The following is a 19,998-nucleotide window of genomic DNA, read 5'->3' as shown; positions in this document are numbered from 1 at the left end:
TTAAAAGGCAATTTACTGCTGCACTTCAGTACAAAAAGTGGCATCACCTTTCCACGTATTTATTTCCTCAACGCTGGCCTGGATCAGGTCGCACTTGGCAACAATTGCATTCGAATGAAGCGCGCGAGTGGGATGAGGCAGCGCTTCTGATATCAAATGACATTCAAAAATACGTTTCCCAATCTCAAAGCGTCATCTTCAACACCACTTAGTCTGTACTGAGTCACACGGGAAGGTGCGAGCGCAAAAAGACAAGACGACACCCTGAACTGGTCGCCAGGGGACCCACATGCACCGTCACTGATCAACCAATGCCACGCTGGCCGCAAATAAATCAGCCGAATGAACCACGACACCAACGCAGATGTGGACAAATGGGGAAAATGTGATATTTTTCCAACTGGGAATGGGCCAAGTTTCTTCTTGGAATTCGAGCTGTGAGCGTTGTAGCTGTATCGTAATACAATCGCCTCCACATGAAATAATGCGTCTCATAGGGCGAGCTGGCCTGGATGCCGGGACTTCCGCCGAGGTCCAGTGTAATAAATCAAGTCAGAAGCCAGAGGAGGAGAAAATGCTGATGGGAGTTTTCCTCGTCTACGTGCCCCCTCAAAGGGTTTGTTCTGTCAGAGCGTGCACAACATTACATAACCTCGACCCCCCCAGTCTGTACGACCGTGTACGTTATATTACACTATTTGCCCCGATGGTGTTCAATCTTTTCGAGTTAGGTCGTTTTTAACACAATTGATCTGTATTTAGAGTGATGCAAATGCCATTTTTGTCCACTCCCCGGAGATGTGTCCTGCTTCTGCATGGCTTGCTTTACGTTGTGTTCTCGCGTGATGTATAATAGTGAATTACTAGGGATGCCCCAATCACATTTTTGGGGGGGACTGGAATCCGAGTCACTGATTTGTCTCTTTTCTCTCCGTTCTTTTTTTTTTTTTTTTTTTAATCAAATGACGGTATTTGAACATGATGCCCTTTTTTCCATATAGCTCAAGTCATCAGTTGTTTAAATCATGGAAAGAAATAAAAAAAGATTTTATTCTTGACTTTGAAATTAAGAACATTTTCATATCCAGCTGACATCAAGCAGATGAAAATTATGCGCTCGGAACATTTTCAGTTGGCTCGGGACTTCTACTTACTTCAGAATCTCTTACGACTTGAAGGAAGAGAGTTTGCCGTTTGAGATTCTTGACTTGGTCGTGATTTTCTCAAGACCTATGAAAAAAAATTTCTAGAGCTGGGTCATAATATATATATATAATATTTAATATATATGATGTATAATTTATTTGTTTTCAAACCTCAAACTCCCTTTTAATTGATTTTCTTTTTTAATAATTTCTTTTAGCGCAAAAAATGAAGACTGAATCACTCAACCGACAGTCCTTTTACCCCGCCCCTTTCAACATGTCAGCTTTTAAAAATAAGTTAAGATTCATGCAGATATCGCAAATCTCTATTGATTAGCGTCAGGAGAAATTGAATGCAAAGAAAGCAACTTTATCAGTCCTGATCATGATTGGTACACTTTCTGTCACGCCAAGATTAGTCTTTCGCCAAGGGCCATTTTTCTCTTCCTAGGATTTGGGACTTCAGGGAACGTCGCTCAATGACATTTTGTACAAGAACGCGGCTTTTCTCAATCTGGTGGACCCCATCTCACACGAGCTGCTGCTGAGTCTGGCCCGCGACCTGCAGTGTCCTAAGCGGGTGAGTGTGCCAAACATTTCTAGATTGAAATTGTTTACTCCCCCACGTTGAGAGCCTAAAATGTGTCCAGCATTGGTTGGCATTTTAATGACATCGTAAATAAAGCATTGCCCTTGTCACGAGTAAAGTCAAACCAAGATATTTCAAGGCAGTATTTGAGCTCGTGAATTGTTGACGAGCTGATGGGGAAACTGTCGAAAAGGTTAAGTGGAAGGTGTTTTGGAAGAATTCTGAAGATTACATCCACGAGGGGCCAATTAGAAGCAGAAGAGTAAAATGAAATGTCAAGCCTCATTTTCTTTATTGATAAAAACGATGTCAATTGTTCGGCTGACGTGTTTTGAAAAAGGTGACTCAAAGTGGACGTTTTTTTAAATGACAGCAAAGCTCCAACTTTAAAATGCCACAAGATGATACCAAAGCCATGTTTTAATTGATGTCGAGGAAATAAGTGGAAATGAACCCTTTCTTTGTATGTCGCACAAGAACTAAGTTTAGCCTGGGTTGTTAGTGGAAATTTAACATTGGCATTATTTTCTAATTAAATATTTATTCTCAGAGGTAAGCTTGTAAGATGAGTTCAAATTATTTTCAAGTTTAAACTATTGGCGATTGGGGGAGGGGCAATCACTTTTTCCACAATCGACCCCCAAAAAACAGGAGTTTACCAGTCAGCCTTACAATTGCCGTCCAAACACTAAAAGAGAGTTTTCGTGTTTATTTACAATGTTTATTTTTGTTGTTCTCTGGGGAAAAAAAAATTGCTATTACCTGCTGCTCATGTGCTCTTTCCTTTCACTGGTGAAAAAGGTCAGTCGCGGGGGTTCGGGGACCCTCCGGAGTGTGAGATTGTCTTCCATTTGAGCGGCGTGGGCGGACCGTGGGATCAAACATCCATCATTTTCCAGGCTACACTCACTTATCTTGCTCTTTGCGAGGAGACAGTCTGAAAAGTTAAAAAAAAATAAAATAAATCGATGCAGCTTGCCCGTGCTTGAGCGCATGTCTCCTTAAGGAGGTACTTTTTCAAACAATGTCTCGCTCTCGGTTTAAAACGCAATGATTATGTGCAAAAGTTAATTTCAGAGAATCCTAAGCCACAGTCGCTCCAGATCTGTGGCCATCTGCTGAAAGATAATGTGGTACTTCTTACATTGGACCATATAGTGGCCAAACCGGTTCCCCGTATTTTTCGAGTTTAGATGTGTGTGTGTGTGTGTGTGTGTGTCTGTGCTAATGAGAAGTGAGTTTGTGGGAGTGGCTGGAATGTGTGAATCCCTTCCAGTTGATAAATGTAGTCAGGCGACCAGTGGTCAATGGCACAGTTTTAGGAAGACAACATTCACTGCTGTTTTGTAATATAATGTATTGGTTTACAAACTTTTTGGGAAGAGGTTTGTTTCCAAGGACCCACTCATAAAAACAGCAATTAAACGTAAGTATTATATATCCAAACCCTTTTTCTCCAATCTTTCATTTGGTATGTTCTTCGACAGACCCAGTTAGAAAGGAGTGTTTGCGGAGTGAACACAGCCAACGATTCTCGGCCAATCAGAGCTGCTCCCCTCATCGGCTTTCAGTTCAGCACAGGTGAAGCGAGGCCAACGTGATGGAATTTGCAACTGCGCTCACTCTCCAAGTGGCCATTTCCGCAAAGCTTTCGTGCGCGGGTAGCACGGCGCATTTAAAGAGAATCAAAGGAGTCATTTTGATTGACCACGATTGAAGTTGGCTCTGACCACTCCCCCAGCAGCGCAGCCCTCCTTCTTGCGGATCTCCCATCTTGTACTGATCTACGAAAGCCCTATACGCCTGGCGCCCTACCGGATTTGCGCCGGTCCTCAAGGCACCACAATACTGCCTTTCCGGTCTAGACACTGAAAAAGGAGTTTTAGAAACTCTTAACCTTGGGGGGAGTTTCCCGAAAAGGACAGATTTTAAAATTGTACTTGTAATTTACTTTATGTGTTCATTCATCGACTTTTGATGAATCCAAGTGGGCATCCAAGCTCACCACTGGCATACAAATAAGAAACTCGCCATTACGGAGGCACTAAGAAGGGAAAGACACTAAATAACCTGAGTGGCTGCAAATCACAGAACAGACCTGGCAGCCATTACTGTTATCTGGCAACGGCAGCTTCAGAAAAGATGGGCTGCCTAAAGATTAACTCGCCGGGAGCTCATTTTTACTCACTGAGTCCATGAGGATAATGACCTATGAGCAATTCTAATCTTATCGCCGTTTACATTGGCAAAGGGAAGCCCACGAGGTGAGCGGAGAAAGTTAGTCGTTGACAGAGCCGTTCGCTTGACTGGCTGGCAACCCGAGACAGGACGCAGTCGTGGACGTGACTTGCCTTAGGAGAGCCTGCCTGCTCATTTTCGATGAGTAGCTGCTGCTATGGCCGGTGTGATCCAACATTGACATATTTTGGATGATATATTTCGGCGTCCTTTTTTTGTACTTTGTCAAGGCAATTAAACTATGTGGTAGTTTTAAATACGCAGTGCCAGCTTGTATCTCCCAAAAATAAATTGCAAGGTGGGTTTCTTGCATCGCAAGGCCCCACCCACCTTGTTAACTCATTCACAACGAGCCAAGTTAAAAAAATGGATATTTGACGTCTAAAGCCGTCAATGGCATTAAATGAGTTAATAACGACAAATAATGCAGCGTGTGTTTTGATGCTGCATATCCATCGTTCCAAATCACATTTTCCCATTGTCCAAGAACACATTGTTAATTAGTATGTGAGGCTGCGCGTCAGGTCAACTAAGTGGCTGAAAATGGCTGCATGGACTGTTTAGAAGTGAGAGAAGAGACATTTTTGTTTGTCACCCAAGAAACAAAGTGGCAGCTGGAATGGTTAATCGCCTTAAAGTAAATTGCCTTATCTTTTCTTACCCTTCTTCACGCTCCCTCTCGTTCTCTCCTTCTTTCTTGTTGTGTTGTAACATGAATTAAATTTGCCCAGCTCAGCACAACCTATTCCATTTATAGTGACAGAGAAAGGGAGGATAGGAAAAGAAGAAGGACATGGAGGAAGAAGGAGGAGGACCACGATGTTCATGTTGCCGGGAGGAATATGTTTCTTTTATAGGATCCGAGAAATGCTTTGCGACAGTGTTCATTTCTACTATAACCCGATTTAAAAAAAATAAAATAAAAAAATTGAAAGACCGATAGAAACCAGACAACAAAATACAAGCAAACCAACGAGGCAATGAGGTACACCTGGACAAGGCAAGAGCGGCTGGGGAGAGATGATTGGTTGATGCAAGGTACAGTGCGGAAACCTAATTAGCAAGACATGCCAATGCGAACGAGCAGCACAAGCGAGTTTTATTGAGATTTTCTACTTGCTATTCAATACGCATCTGTCGTGTTGCCGCAGGAGACGGACTCGTTCAAGTCCACCAACAAGATCTGCCGCCAGCTCATTTACCACCTGACTCCTCACTCCAAGTGGACGAGACAAAGCGTTCCCAGGAGAAAGTCTCAAGCCTGGTGAGTGTGCGTCGTGGCCGCATCATCACTCTTCACACGGAAGCTCCCTGTCATGCCGGGCACATCCTCGCCATAAACATTAGCGAGAGTCATAAATCCTCCTTAAAGCCTCTCTGAAATACTAATCGGACTTAGTGTAGGGGAGTTTGGAGAAGTGCTCCTTACCGTCTTGTTTTGTGACCTGCAGTAGTGATAGAAAAATGAAGCTTCAAAATTTGCTTCATGAACCAGTTGTCGTCCTTTTTTACTCCTCTAGATGGCACTGTCATCTTAGATAAAGGGGATTAAGAAATGGTTAGTGAGTGTACTTTCAACCCAATGTTGAGCAGAGAGTGCCACCTAGAGGAGTAAAAAAAAAAAAAAATTAACAACTGATTCGTGAAGCAATCATGAAGCTTCATTCCCGCATCACTAAACGTTAAAATAAGATACCACAAAACACTCGTTTGCGCCCGTTGCCCTAATCCCGAACATGCTCGAAGACTTTCACTTAAAACATCACACGCAAACACCGTGAACAGCCAATTATTTGCGGACGAAAAGCGATTTTAAGATTGTTGATCGTTCCTCGAGGTGTTTGAAGACGGTATAAACAAAGGTTCCGTCGCTCCAGCCTTCATCTTGCCGTGTTTGCAAACAACAATGAGCTCATTAATGAGGGTCTGCTCCTCTCGCAGCGCTTCATGCAGACAAACTCATTAAAACAGACAACCCGTTTCTGTGATTTGACTCGGCTCGTGTGCTGTGCGATTTTAGTAAGTGCGTGCAAAAATATTCAATAATGGTTGATAGATGGACAAGTCATCTGGTCATAGCATCCAATTGATGGTTGATTATGCAAATGAGGTCAAGTGGAGAGTTGCAGTTGAATTCTTCTGAACTAGTTTTCAATCTAAAAGAAGCAGAGTGAATAGAACAGGGGTGGGCAAAATTTTGGATTGGTGGGCCACGATGGGTTCTAAAATTTGGTCACCTCACCTCATCGGAGAAGTAAAAAAAAAAAAAAATACATTGAATTTTAAATGAACGTGAAAAAAAGGCTTTGACACATTACAATATTTAGAAAATAAAACATTATTTAGGTTTATTCATTTCATTTTTTTCCAAGTTCGGCGGGCCGGATTAAAACGTTTAACGGGCCACATGTGGCCCCCGGGCCGTAGTTTGACCACACCTGTAAAAGGCGCTTTGACTGCTTCACCGTGGCTTCCCCGTGTTGACCTCTTAGGGTATTTTTTTTTTGCCATCTGAATTTGAATGTCGACATTTGGGTCACGTTCTTAACCGATTCACAAACGCTGTGATTGAATACGCTTGCGGGCTTCCTGCAGAATAATGACACATTTTGGGGGATAGAAAACAAACCTCTCAGCAGATGGCTTGATGAAGGCTTCCACCATTGTACACGTTGAGTGGCGCCGCCCCAGGGCTACGCTGTTTTTTTTTGACATCCCGGATGAGTCACTTGATTCATGGAAACGGAATAGATCAAATGAGCAATGTTAATGTCACAGGAAGAGAGAACAGTCAGCCAAACACAAAAAAAACAAACAAACAAGAACCCCTTTCCGTATTGCGTCTTATTCTAGTGCAGGTGTGAAGTTGCCGTTGTAATGAGACAAGAGAGGACTAATGAGCGCAGCAAAGCTTTGCCGGCGATGAGCTACTCCGTCACACGTCTCTCATGGGCTGCTCAAGCAGCAAAGAAGCAGAACTGGGAGACATTTGTTTGTCATGCAAAAGACACATGACGCAGACGGTTACGCGTGACAGAAAAAGAATGCAAGGAAACAATCCTTCTCAAGAGCGGTCCATATGAAATGAGTCGATTCCGTTCGGCTGACCTGTGACATCGCGGCGCCATTCCAGGAATGGAGCGCTGGACGGCTAAACTGCGAGTCCACCGACGATTTTGATTGCATGTGACAAACGGGATGCTCGTAAGCAACGAGCACTGCGACAGAAAACAGTTTGCCTTACATAACGCTATATCATGGATCGGCTTCTTTCCCATGTCGAGAAATTGATATGAAACCGGCATGGAGATGTACAGCTCCAAATACTGAACAAACGGGCAGCAGTGATTTTTATTACCCTATGGCCGGTTTGAAATAAATAAATAATTTTTAAAAAATGAGAAAATTCTTAAATAGCTGTTTTTTTTTTTTTTGTTTTTTTTTTTAAACGTGTCAAGATTTCGTAATTCCACATACAAGGTAATCACATTCAAATCTTATTTGTCTGTTAACATTTCCTGGACGTAAATCCGTCCTTCTTGGCCCCATGCCAAGGTAAGGCCTCAATAATTCATGATCGCGATTAACGACGAGGCAATATTTTGATGGGCCAACATATAACCAAATTCATGTGAAGAGTCTCAAAGAAGACCCACAAAACCTATTTTGGAGAAGGAAAAGCAGAAATCTTGAGAGGGGATCACGTACTTTCCCGGATGATCAAGCTGCAGTCGATGCAGAGTGGGCAACATTTATCACTTGATAGGATGCTTTATAATGCGAATTAAAATAGTCTGAAAGTCAATTTAAAGAAATGTCGCGGGAAGCTGCCTCTGGATTTGTTCTGACCGGTCAGCGCGGAATCCCAGAAAAAGCCTCACTTGAATCGTCGCCAACCTCCTCCAGGGTGGGGAGAGAAGCGGCAGTAAAACAGGCCATAATCCAGACGTTGGGTGGGAGGAGGCAAATTGACTACGAGATGCGGTTTAACCAGACAGAAAATAAAAACATATGATTAAAAATCCGACTGACCAATGCGCTGAATTTAGTTTTTTGTTCAGTCTCTCCGTGCGATAAGTTGCCAGCTCAAACGCTGTGATAGTTGGGGATTGCCATGTTGAGGAATATTACAAATACGCCTGGAGACAGATACAACATGTGACTTTGAACAAATCTGGTTTGCAGCTCTCAAAGAGCTTCAGGGCGCGACCTCGCAGCCTCATCAAAGGTCGACGTGTTGACTTAGCGTACAGTTTGGAGGCGCCGTGACTTGGTTCCACAAATAGTTTGTTCACATGGTCACATGACACATGTCACATGCTTCGAGTTTGCCAGAAGACGTCCTTTTCGAGAAGAAGCACCATCTCGGATGTTCAACTGGTGATTTACGGACCGCAAGAGAGTTTCGTGACAATATTGCTGAGGAGGGATTAAAACCCGCGAACAAGGATGTAAGATCTCATTGAAGCTTTGAGTCAATTATCCTCCCCAGAGCAAGAGCAAATGAAGATTCTTGAGTTAAGGAAACCCAAGGCGAATCTGGTTCAGGACTTCCCTCCAGAGGAGTCATGTCTACCGCTTCGCTATGATGCCGTGACGTTCTCTAATGTCTGCTCGGGGATGAGTCAGTTTTTCTAAGCCTCCGAGCAAAGCAGAAACGAGACATTTTAATGCGAACCATCACAGAGAAATAATCGGAGTCACGGCTTTGTGAGGAGAACTGGAAGTTCTTTGTCTGGCAGTTAGTCGAAAGGTTGTCTGCACTTTTACAGTCTTGTCACATTAGCCGCTTTGCGCACTTGAATTCAAATATAACACGTGTTCATCCGTAGTATAAGTTTAAAAGTGATGCTTCATGTGAACGCGCGAAAAAAACGAGGACCTCGATAGTGTGTTGAAAAAAATTAAATCATCACCTTACAGTCGACTGCAAAAAAGAAAATCTTCAATTGTTCAACCACTCGCAAAAAAGTACCTCCATCCAAGCTTACTGATTTTTTGCAGAGCGCGGGCCTCGACAGGAAGCAGCTCGTGAGAGAAATCCCGACCGTCATCGTTCACCCACATCGGGTGACACTTGGCCAAAGAGCTGCCGCGACCACGACTCGTCTTGCTCTCATCAGACGGCACAAAGCCGTACGCCTTAAAGGCTGCCGATGCCCACCAGCTGAGTAATGTGTTCGGCTCGGAGACAAAAGGCAGCGTAATTGCCACACTTTCCTCAATTGCGATATAATGCTGATTCAAGACAAATAAGTTGAAGTCGGCTTGCGAAGCTACGCTGATTTCTCGACGAGTGTCACGGATGTTTGCGCTAGGCCGCGCAGTAAAAACAGGCCGTGAAATTGTGTCTGCAATCCGAAGAGCAATAATATTTGACAATTATTTTTAATATGATCGTGAGCAGCAGTGAGCAAACTACGGCCCGGGGGCCACATGCGGCCCGTTAAATGTTTTAATCCGGCCCGCCGAAATTGAAAAAAATTAAATAAATAAACCTTGTTTTATTTTCTAGTTACTGTAGTTAGTTTTTTAAATACATATATATTGTTGTAATGCTTTCGTTCACTTTCATTTAAAAATGTATTTTTTTTTAACCTTTCTCTAAAAATGGTGAAAATTCTCCAGTGATTTTGAACGCATTTAAAAAAAAAACAACAAAAAAACCGTTTGGTGGTTGTGTGAATACAAGCGCTCTAATCAGCAACCTTGCAGTGATTCCGCCTCCTCCTTCTATCTCAGAGTTTGACAGCGCGATTCCCCAGAGAGCCGAAGCTCCAACCGCAGCGCTGCTGCGTGTGGCAATAAGCGAACAAAATGGACTCTTTACAGTAAGCGAGGAGAAAGCCCCCACAAACGCAACAGAAGGAGACAAGCAATGCAACAACACAGAGGCAAATGCCGACAAGAAACCAGACAAGTGAAATAAAACAAGAATGAACGTGCCTCATTCCTAAATTGCTCATTTCTAGGTGATAAAGATTTTTTGGGAGTCGACGACAGTGAGATAAATGTCTTTACGATAATATGTTCTTTAAAGTCCCACAAATCGAAGCACGGCATTATATATATCTACATATATATATATATTTTTTAATCGTATAAAAATATGCCTAAGGAGTCTTTAAATGGGGTGTTTCTATATACTTTTTTTCAGCTGTAGTAACGTCTACAAAAAAAAAGTCTAAATTCAAATTCATACAGATTTTACAGCCACGGGATGATTAAACCAACGTTCCTTTACCAGGGTACTTTTCAAGGGTTAAAATGCTTCCAGATTCTCCCACGACTCTGACAAGCTTCTGTGCATGTCCGAAGAAGGTTGCCCCTCCGGCGTAACGGTTCTGATTGATTCAAGGAATAAAAACAAGTCAAAAGAAAAGCGTCGATGAAGCAGATCGATTGATCAGATCCCTTGTGGCGCGACATCAATTCCTCCAATGCTTTGAGTTCCTTTTTTGTCTTTTAGAGCTTTGAATCGACCGAAATGGGCTTATGCAAACTCCAATTTTTTTTTTTTTTTTTTTTTGGGAAAAAGTAAACTGCTATTTACCCAACCTAAAATCGCAAGTAAATAAAAGAATACATGAACTCAACTTGGATTGCTGAGTCAACAAATCAAAAAAAAATAAAAATAACTGCACCAAGAACGAAAGCCAACTAGAGTTGGTTCAAAGGGATTGAAGGGTACGCAAGTGAAAGTGGCCGTAACCTCCCCTGTAAGTAAGGAAATAAAGAAGCACAAACACTTGCCTGTATATTACTCATTCATGAGCGTAAATGAAGGGGAACTCATCGTCTGCGTGGGAGGACAGTCATTACAAGTTTCATTCCGCCACATGCTTTTAACGGTCACCCTGGAGGTGCAATAGACAGGAGTTGCTTAAATCTTCCAGTCAAAAAAAAAATTTGATGTGGTGAGCGTGTCGTCAAAGGATTGGATCAAACCTCGCCCCCCAAGCCCTTCAGTATCTAAATGTTCTTCCATATTTGAAGATGAAGATGAGAACCAAGCTGGAACTAAGCGAAAAAGTGCTACTGCAGATAACCATGTCACGAGGGGTGTAAGAAAAAAAACAAAGAGAAAAAAAAAATAATCAGAAAATCATTTTGGATTCAAAAAATTGGATTGTATCAAACTGAACTGAATCATCCATTCATCCAAAACACTTTTTTTTTTCGTGCAAAAACTATTGGAGGTTTATCCCTGTTTTATTTCCCCCAAAAATGTTCGCAATTTTTTTTAGTTAAATTTTTTTCAATGCATTTGGAAATCAATTATACGTGGATTTTCACTACCACCACTCCTTTCATTGTAAACCTGGCCATTCAAAAAAAAACGCCAACATTAAACTGATAGTAAAGGTGCCCCCAAAACCTCTAGCGTCACATATTGTCATTATTTAACAACGAGAGCCTCCGCTCTAATGATGACGCGACTCCGTGCAATTCTCCAGCAACACAAGCCTTAAAAACAGCTTCATTAGGCCGTCGCTTTCTCTTGGTTACGCTGGCCTTTGCAGCATGGCCGTTCCCCCTCCGCTTGCGTTCTATTTCAATATCACAAAGGCCCCAGACGCTTCCTTTGCCATCTCTGGGCTTTACGTAACCACACACCAGCGAGCACCCTTGCTCCTTGCCTGAAAGTTAACAACATCCCCGAGGAAAGTCGCTCTATGAAAAGCAATTAGACTGTCTGCTCGAGCCATATGTAAGCAGCCGATAGTTTGACACACGAGACTCGCCGTTTATTAGATTCCTGCACTGTTGTCAGTTGGCTGCCGACCATGTCAATAAATGCGCTTCCCCGACCGCATGCGTCAAGCGCGTGCTCTCTTTGCGTTCTGTTTACTAGGAACGGGTAAGTAACAAAGCGCAAATAATATCGAATTACTGTGCTGAAGTATCCTGTCAGGTATGTCTACTTTGCTTTATTTTTCTGACGACTTTCTACTTTTACTCCCGATCTATACTTTTGTACTCCCGACTTTTGTCACGTTCGTCAATTTTGGCTGCACGAGAATTGTTTGATGTTGGGACGGATTAAAACGTTTAGCGGGCCGCGTGTGGCCCCAGGGCCGTAGTTTGCCCACACCTGGTGTCGATTACAACCCATGCAGAAGGCTCCGCCCACCAATGCTCAAACCAGAAACTACAAAACAAAACAAACAGGAGCAGAACCAGAACAATAGAATCGGCGCAGACACACTCCTTCTTGTTGATACTCTTTTGATATGTACGGACCTCACCGTCTCCGAACGATGCCGCTACATTTTGCCAAGTTATCATGATAATGGCTTATAGCGTACAAAAGCGTGTCTTCACAAAATGCAAATTGCCGGCCCGGCGGGCCCGCGGCCAAATGAGCAGCTTGTGGGTGGGAACTGTGGCCACGCAGCCCCCGAGGCACTGTGCTTGGAAGCTAAGTCTGGCGTCGTCACTTCTCCGTCTCATTAAAAACCCAGCCCGAGACACCCGAACTCCCACACCCCTGCGCCACCCACAAACGCTGCCTGACGTCGTTGCTTGTGCAGGGTGTCATTAAATACATGGCGGACGTTTGCAACTACTCAACAATACGAACAGTTCCTAAAGTTTTCCAATTGAATGAACTGAACTTCATGCTCCGACTCAGAAGCGACCGAGACAGCGGAAACTTCAATGACTTGACATCAGGGGCGGGCAAATCTGGTCCTCGAGGGCCGCTATCATGCGCGTTCTAGCTGTTTCGCCTCCTCCGACACACCTGATCAACTTATCAGCAAGCTCCTCAGAAGCCTGTCAATCCCGATCATTTGAATCTGCTGTGCTGGAGGAGCGAAACATGCAGGAAAGCGGCCCTCGAGGACAAGAGTTGACAACACCTGCTTAACATAAATACGCCAAGATCTCATTTTGTGCTCGTCAACATGAGCTGAAGTCCATCCCAGCCGTCTTGAGCAGTCCAAACTATTTCAATAGATCTGTGGAGATTGTTTTTGTTTTTTTTTTTTGTCTTCTTGAAATTCCCTTGCATGCTACAAATGGACGGTGGACCAAACAGACTCATTTATCATCGAGTCATTAATAGTAGCAATATAAAGTTTGATGAATTGCTGAATGAAGCACAGGCAGGAAAACACTAATATGATTAAAATAATCTATAAAAATTACTTAAGGCTTGGGAGGCCAAAATGAGAATTTTTATGTGCCGCTACAGCCGCTCAAGAAAAATACGAGATGAAGATGAACTGCGCGTATATGAAGGAGCAGATGAAGGCTTTAATCAATCATTTTCCGAATCTCTGTGCGGATGGTGTCTTATTCCTCAACTGAGCCTGAAGGGTGACAGATGCATATATTGCGTGCAAATTAATGAGCAAGGAGATGATCTGGAGGGACACATGCGAGCTAATTAGCTTAAAACTTTAGTCAGTACAAAAAAAATAAAAATAAAATTATATATATATAAATATATAATTAATTTATTTTAATTTTTGGAGCCTCTGACTCCGCGGGGCCATATTTGTCATTTGTCCGTCTTTGATTTTTTTTTTTTTTTCTTCCACGGAAATGACATTGGCACCCAGGGGACTGAAGTTATTATTCGAGACTGAGACATATTGAAATGCTGATTCTCTCATTATATTATTGATCGCAGCGCTTGTTACACTCTACTAGAGCTTGCGGGTTCCTTTTTCTTTTTTTTTTTTTTGCATACTTTGCAATTCCTATAGTCTAGTGGGACAGCATGACAGCCCCTCTACAGACCTTTAGAAATACAGTAAGAACAAGGTAGTTCAGTAAAGGAACAAAAGCATTCCAACAATATATGAGTCCTTGAAAAAGCACAGTATTTAGAAAATAAAACATTAACAAGGTTTATTCATTGAATTTTTTTTTCAAATTCAGCCGGCCGGATTAAAAACGTTTAACGGGCCGCATGTGGCCCCCGGCCCGTTGTTTGGCCACGCCTGCTTTAGAGTAATATTTCTGGGATTCATGGAGCTATAGCTTGGTCCTCCCCATCCCGTAGCGGAATTGTCCTACCAGTCTGCCTGAACACTCAATTGACCGCCAAAACTTTTTCTCTCTTTTTTCCAAATAGTCTGAAGACCACCCTGAAGAAAAAGCTCTCCGGCGATGTGGTTAACCTCTCGGGCATCCCGCTCTCGGGAAGAGATGTCCACCGCGTGGCCTTGTACCTGCAGGGCGCCAGTGACGCCATGTCGGCCGTGGACTTGAGCTTCACGGGGCTCCAGGACGACAGCTTGCGGCTCCTCCTGCCGGCTCTCGGCGGTCTGCCCAAGTTGACCACGCTCGCCGTCAACGGCAACCGTCTGACGGCAGCCGTCTTGAAGGACCTGATGGAGGCGGTCAAAGACCCTCGGAAGTTCCCCAGCCTGGCGTGGATCGACCTGGGTAACAACGTGGACATCTTCACCGTGCCGCAACCGTTGCTGGTGGCCCTGCGCCGCCGTTTCGGTTTACGCAGCAGCCTGCCCACCATATACGAGTACAGCGAGGCCAAAAACTTGAGCAGCTACGTTCCCAACATGGAGACTTCCGTGGAAGAGACCAGCGTGTGTGAGGAGGGTGACGAAGGCGAGGATGAGCGGGATGAAGATGACGACAGGCTCGAGCTTCAAGTTTGGGGCTTGACGCCGGAGAGACGGTCCCGGAGTGTGCAGGTGGCATTCTGTGGGAGGTGATCAAGAAAAGATTCCTGGCTCTTAGTCTCGTCTCTTGAGCTAAAAAAAAAAAAATCAAGTGGAGTGTGGTCCCTCTCAGGTGTGGGCAAACTACGGCCCGGGGGCCACATGGGGGCCCGTTAAATTTTTGGCCCGCAGATTTTGAAAAAAAAAAAAAAATTAATAAACCTTGCTGATGTTTTATTTTCTAAATACTGTGGTTTTTCAAAGACATTTGTTTTGCTGTAATGCTTTTGTTCATTTTCATTTCAAATTAAATGTATTTATTTTCTCTGATGAGATGCGGTGACCAAAACACTCCATCCATCTGCTCCCGGTCCGGCCCCTCTATCAAATTTTAGAACCCCGCCAATCCAAAAGTTTGCCCACCCCTGCTCGAGATGCTTCCACCACAGCGATAGTTTATTGCTAATTATTTTGCGGACCCTGTTCTGAGGTGACCCCCTGGGATCCAGGAACCCCAGGTTGAGAACCCTGACTTATAAACCCACTGACTGAGTCTCTTTACTGACCAGTGGAAAAGCTGGACAGTTAAGTGCCTTGCACAAGGCACCTTAGCGGTCACTGACAAAATGTTTACATTCTGGGAATCGTTCCCATTTGCTGACATCGCCAGTTGCGAAATGATTTGTTGAAATCTTCCAGAAAACAAACTCAGTTCACGTCACTTTGATGCGTCCAATAAGTTTACACAATACGTTCCTGAGACTTAAGTTGTTAAGGTGTCAAAATTGATTCTTGAGCTTTGAAAATGGAAAGGTGGAAAATACATCTGAAGAACATTTTTAACTGTTTTTATGAACAAAAAGAAAACAGGGTACACTCATTTCAACTTCTACGTAGGAGGTTAGCTCAAAACTAAAACATTGTCGTTCCGTTGGAGCTCAAATGGCATTAATTGTCCAAACATGGCAGCACGGTGCGCTACTGGTGAGCACATCTGACTCACAATTTTGAGATTTGGGGTTGAACCCCTTTGCATGTTTTTCCTATACGTAAATGGGTCATCCCAGATTCTAAAATCGTGCATGACCGCTTCAGTGAACACTCGACATTTTCAATATTTGAGAGTGTAAATGTTTTTTGTCTATACTGTATGTGCCCTAAAAGTGGCTGGCAAAAAGCCCAGGATGTAGCCAGCTTCTCTTGGCAAAAGTCAGCCGACTCCGTCTTCCTGACAAAGAGAGCAACCACGATAAAAAAACGGATAGATGATCCAAAAAGTATTTCTGACTGTCGCAATGTACTAAATACTGCCTGGGGTCCCTCAAGTCTATTTTTTTTTAATAGTAAATAGGACGAGCCCCAGATCATTTTGATGATGGCTTATTTTTTCAGAGGGACAAGAAGGATGGCAATCTGGCATCTCCGCTCATGTGCACATGTGCTATTCAGGGCACATGAAGTATATGTATGTATGCATGAGTTACATATATAGATATATATATATATATATATACTACAAATATATATTTTCTGCAGATTTTTGACACATTCTGCCTCTTGTTATTATCGCTGTATTATCGTGTCCTCCTTTCTGCGCTTTTATTTGGGAGGGATATTAATGAGAAGGATGTCTGCGTGTGTGTGTGTGTTTGTATAATTAGAGTGTGCATCTGCGGGAACACGGCGTAAATTACTACCTTTTGATGGCAGAAATATGTTTACTCATTTGCACTTTAAGGACGGTGAGGCCTCAGAATAAACAGACTTTGTTTTAATGAGTCGTTATTGACATGCAACCAAGAAGTTAATGAAACACTACATCCGAAAATGATTATTTTCTACCGATAAGGTGTGTTTTATCAATAGAGTTGTGACTCGATTTCAGAATAAAACTGAAATTTGCCTGCTGTTGCTTTGAAAATAAATTATGTTTAAATACGACATTTTGTGGATTTTTGTCCATTGACTTTGGGGTGAAAGTACTCCACCGTATAAGCAGCTCTGTTCTATTGGATGCATTCTGAATTAAAATCATTCATATGCGGTAAGGTATAATTGACAATATGTTCAATTCAGTCAGTGTTTGTGAGTAGAATAAGAGAAGACGAAATCAATGTTTAACTGTCTTTCTTTGGAAATGTTGTCAAATAAACACAATCTGAGCTTGATCATGCACATTGTATCGCCGCTAGTGTGTGCGCGCGTTTGCGCGTGTGTGTGTGTGTGTGTGTGTGTTTGAGAGAGACCTGGAAAAATGCTGACAGCCGAGTCATTTTTCTTTCCCCCCCCCCCATCGGCATGTTTGCATGTCAGCGTTTCATCTGTTCTGTGTGAAGTAGTGACGCCCTGAGCCGACCTGTCACGGGAAGAATCATACCAACATCCTGCCAGTGAGGCGTTTTCACCCAGCGAGTGAGGCCATCCATCTTCGTTCCCGAGCCCTCGTCCCTCCGAATGAAGGATGGGTGAGTCAGGTGGAAAATGAGACCTTAGGGCTTTCAGTGTTTCTTGTAAACACAGTAGAAAAGACAAAAGTCAAGAAATGGGAATTCATTTCAGACTTGCAGTGAAGAAGGGAAAAGAAAAACGACACACAAAACGGAACAAAAGTCCACAACATAAATACCCCACACACACACACACACAAAAAAAAAATTGTACTGCCAGGCCGAAAAGGAGCAGGAAAGAAGTCAAGCTTACACGAATAAACACCTTAAATTTAAAGCATGTCTAACAATTGAAATACGTGCAAATTATGATTGCAAACTAAAAGGTCCCTCAAAGCACCGACCTTTGAACCTTTTGCAGTCAACTTGAGTGAAAGTCACTTACGAAACAACTGCGCCCCCTGGTGTTCGTTTCTGGAAATAATATTTTCGGCTGCACACATGCCGAACTGTATTTATTTTATTTTTTATTTTTTGGGGGGTTGAGGGGGATCATGACAAACATGGCACAGTCGTCAAAGAGTAAGCAGATTGACCAAGTTCCTGTAGCTGTGTAATAAAAATCCAAAGAGAGGAAACAGGCGACATGAAATAATAATCCATAAACTACACTGCGTTACATTGAAAAACGGAATTGACTTGTGAATCACGAGCAAACGAGGAATGCCCATTTTACTCAACTAAAAACAAAAACAATTCAAATGTTAATGGCGTCAATTTGTGTGACCATTTCTGCATCTACAATGCCGGTGTTCTACTTTGTAGTTCTGGTTGAGCGCGAGCAGCATTTTTGTATATTTACAAAAGGGTAACTACGCCATCTAGTGGTAAGAAAATGGCTTTACATGGGAATAAGCAGAGGGATCCATTTAATGAATTCTCAAGGCCTATGACACACACAGCTTGCGGAGAGACTGGAAGATCTATGTAAAATAAAAATCCATATCATATTTATCCAGTTCTTTTTTAATCATACACATTAAGTTCGTCAATAAAATAATGTTTTTTTTTTATCCCACCTGTGACCACAGTTCTAATGGGTATCATTTGCCTAATTTAACACAAAATGTCATTGTAATTGCTTTTGCAGTTTTTGAGTAATCCTGCTCATTTTTATTCAACCACAAATCATTGGATCAATGGAGCCAGGTAACAAGTCAACAGGTGAGACAAGTCAAGATTCAGCAGATATTCAAACACTTCAAACCTTGAGTACACTGAATAAAACCCCTTCCTCACCATCTTTGATGTTCCCGACAGTGTGGAAGAATATCCGTGCTAAAGTGTGTCAGCACTGGCCCGAGGGCCTTGGAACATATTTAGACCAAAATGGTTGTGAAATTAAACCAACAGCGGGTCACTATTGATGTGATATGGCATAGAGAATTTCAAAGGGGCATTTGCATCATTTCTGTGCTTGCCTGCAGTGATGCTGCTGCAGCATAAGATGGAGGCTTGTACACAAATGTGGCTCATTATTATCAAGTGTGAGCTGCCGGAATAATCTTCCTCTCCTGAGGCGCACTTGGCCCTGGATGATGATTATGATGATACAGTGGAACTTCCAAAGTCAAACAATTATGCCTCATATTCGTAATTATGAAGCAAGGTACATATACATATACATACATACACACACACATACATACATACATATATATATATATATATATATACACACATATACATATACATATACATATATATATATATATAGTGCGAATCCAACCAACATTTTATTCCTGATCTATTATGCTGGGGTCTGCTAAATCTGGTACGCGCATGCCGATAATTAGGCCAAATGCAAGCTTTTTTCTCCGACTCATCAGAACAAAGTCAGCAAAGGTGTTATGTGTGTATGCATAACATGCAAAAACTAAATATTCCAATATGTATCCTAACTTCTAATGCAATAATTTTTCTTTTCATTTCTTGAATGATGACGTCAGTTCGGAAAAGTGGAGTCGAACTCATTTGAAGCAGTCAACTGTCCTTTCCTATGATGGAAAGGAAGCACTGTTTTCATCTTTTCCTCCACCTGATCCAATGCGTTATAAAAAATAAAACTGTATTGTATATCCTTGACGCCGAACAATCGTCAATTCGCTAAATCCTTGAAAAGCTTTTTTTATGCCTCCACATGGGGCCGTTAATTCCCCAGAAAGGATCGTTATGGATTTTCTAAAACCCTCTCTGCTGCCCCCTGCGGGCTTTCACCAGTTACTGGCTATAAAGGAAGGAAACCCCTTAAACTAAAGGGACACTTCACTGACGTTAACATTGGCACTTATATAATAGGTTTCCATGTAAAAATGACATCAATACTAAAATTGGCAAGCCCCCTTTTTGGAGCTCGGCTTTTTATTTTTTTCCGGTTTCAGCGTCTTCAGCGTCACCGCCACAAAATACACTTATGCAAGCTGAAGCGGACTAGCGCACAAACGTGCACACAAACTCCAAATGGTTATATTTTGGACATTTAGCTATGCTAATCTTTCGTTAAGTGTGAGGAGGCAACCAGGCATAGATGTTTACGCCTCCCACCCCCCACGGTAACAACAGCTTTTGGTCACTAAAAAGACGACGTTCGCATAACACAGTTAGCTTCTTACCGGCGACTTGGTTCCGGGGATGCCTGGCTGTTGCCACTCATGCCCGTTCGGGTCCACCACTGGTTGCAGCCAATTCATGAAACTGTCAGCGTTGCGGCGCAAGTCAGCGTTGATTTCGGATAAACTCCTCGTGGATGAATATTGGAGGTGGTCTTCTTGAATGCTTCCGCCTCCACGGCCGAATGTGGCCGCATTGGAAGGCGAGATTTTGTGGTGTCGACTCATTCCCAATTTTTGGTGCCGATTGATCACCGTTTTTGGACATTATAAGCAATGAAAGTACAATGATTTTCCAAAAGAGAGTTTGTAATCGGTCCCTTTACTGACTGC

The 19,998-nt window shown here is 42.8% G+C and overlaps 1 protein-coding gene and 1 long non-coding RNA gene across 2 annotated transcripts in view; one reads left to right on the top strand and one right to left on the bottom strand.

The window, feature by feature from the left end:
• Positions 1-16,023, top strand: part of LOC148318926 (leucine-rich repeat-containing protein 75B-like) — an 18,600-nt gene extending 2,577 nt beyond the window's left edge. Inside the window, exons 2-4 of the mRNA XM_088281482.1 lie at positions 1,597-1,725; positions 5,124-5,236; positions 14,060-16,023. Of these exons, the coding sequence (XP_088137608.1) occupies positions 1,597-1,725; positions 5,124-5,236; positions 14,060-14,663 (846 nt within the window). The 3' untranslated portion in view covers positions 14,664-16,023. The remainder of the gene's footprint in view (positions 1-1,596; positions 1,726-5,123; positions 5,237-14,059) is intronic.
• LOC148318925 (uncharacterized) lies at positions 2,640-19,998 on the bottom strand. Its single transcript, XR_015839764.1, has 3 exons — positions 19,669-19,998; positions 6,602-6,700; positions 2,640-2,671 (listed from the first exon to the last, which is right to left on the bottom strand). It is a non-coding gene; the product is annotated as an uncharacterized LOC148318925 (long non-coding RNA).

The sequence above is a fragment of the Idiotropiscis lumnitzeri genome, chromosome 18, assembly GCF_059441095.1.
Source record: "Idiotropiscis lumnitzeri isolate Australia: NSW breed Sydney's pygmy pipehorse chromosome 18, RoL_Ilum_1.0, whole genome shotgun sequence".
NCBI classification, from domain to species: Eukaryota; Metazoa; Chordata; class Actinopteri; order Syngnathiformes; family Syngnathidae; genus Idiotropiscis; species Idiotropiscis lumnitzeri.
Note: the sequence above shows the minus strand (reverse complement) of the source record. Positions and strands in the feature narration are given on the sequence as shown.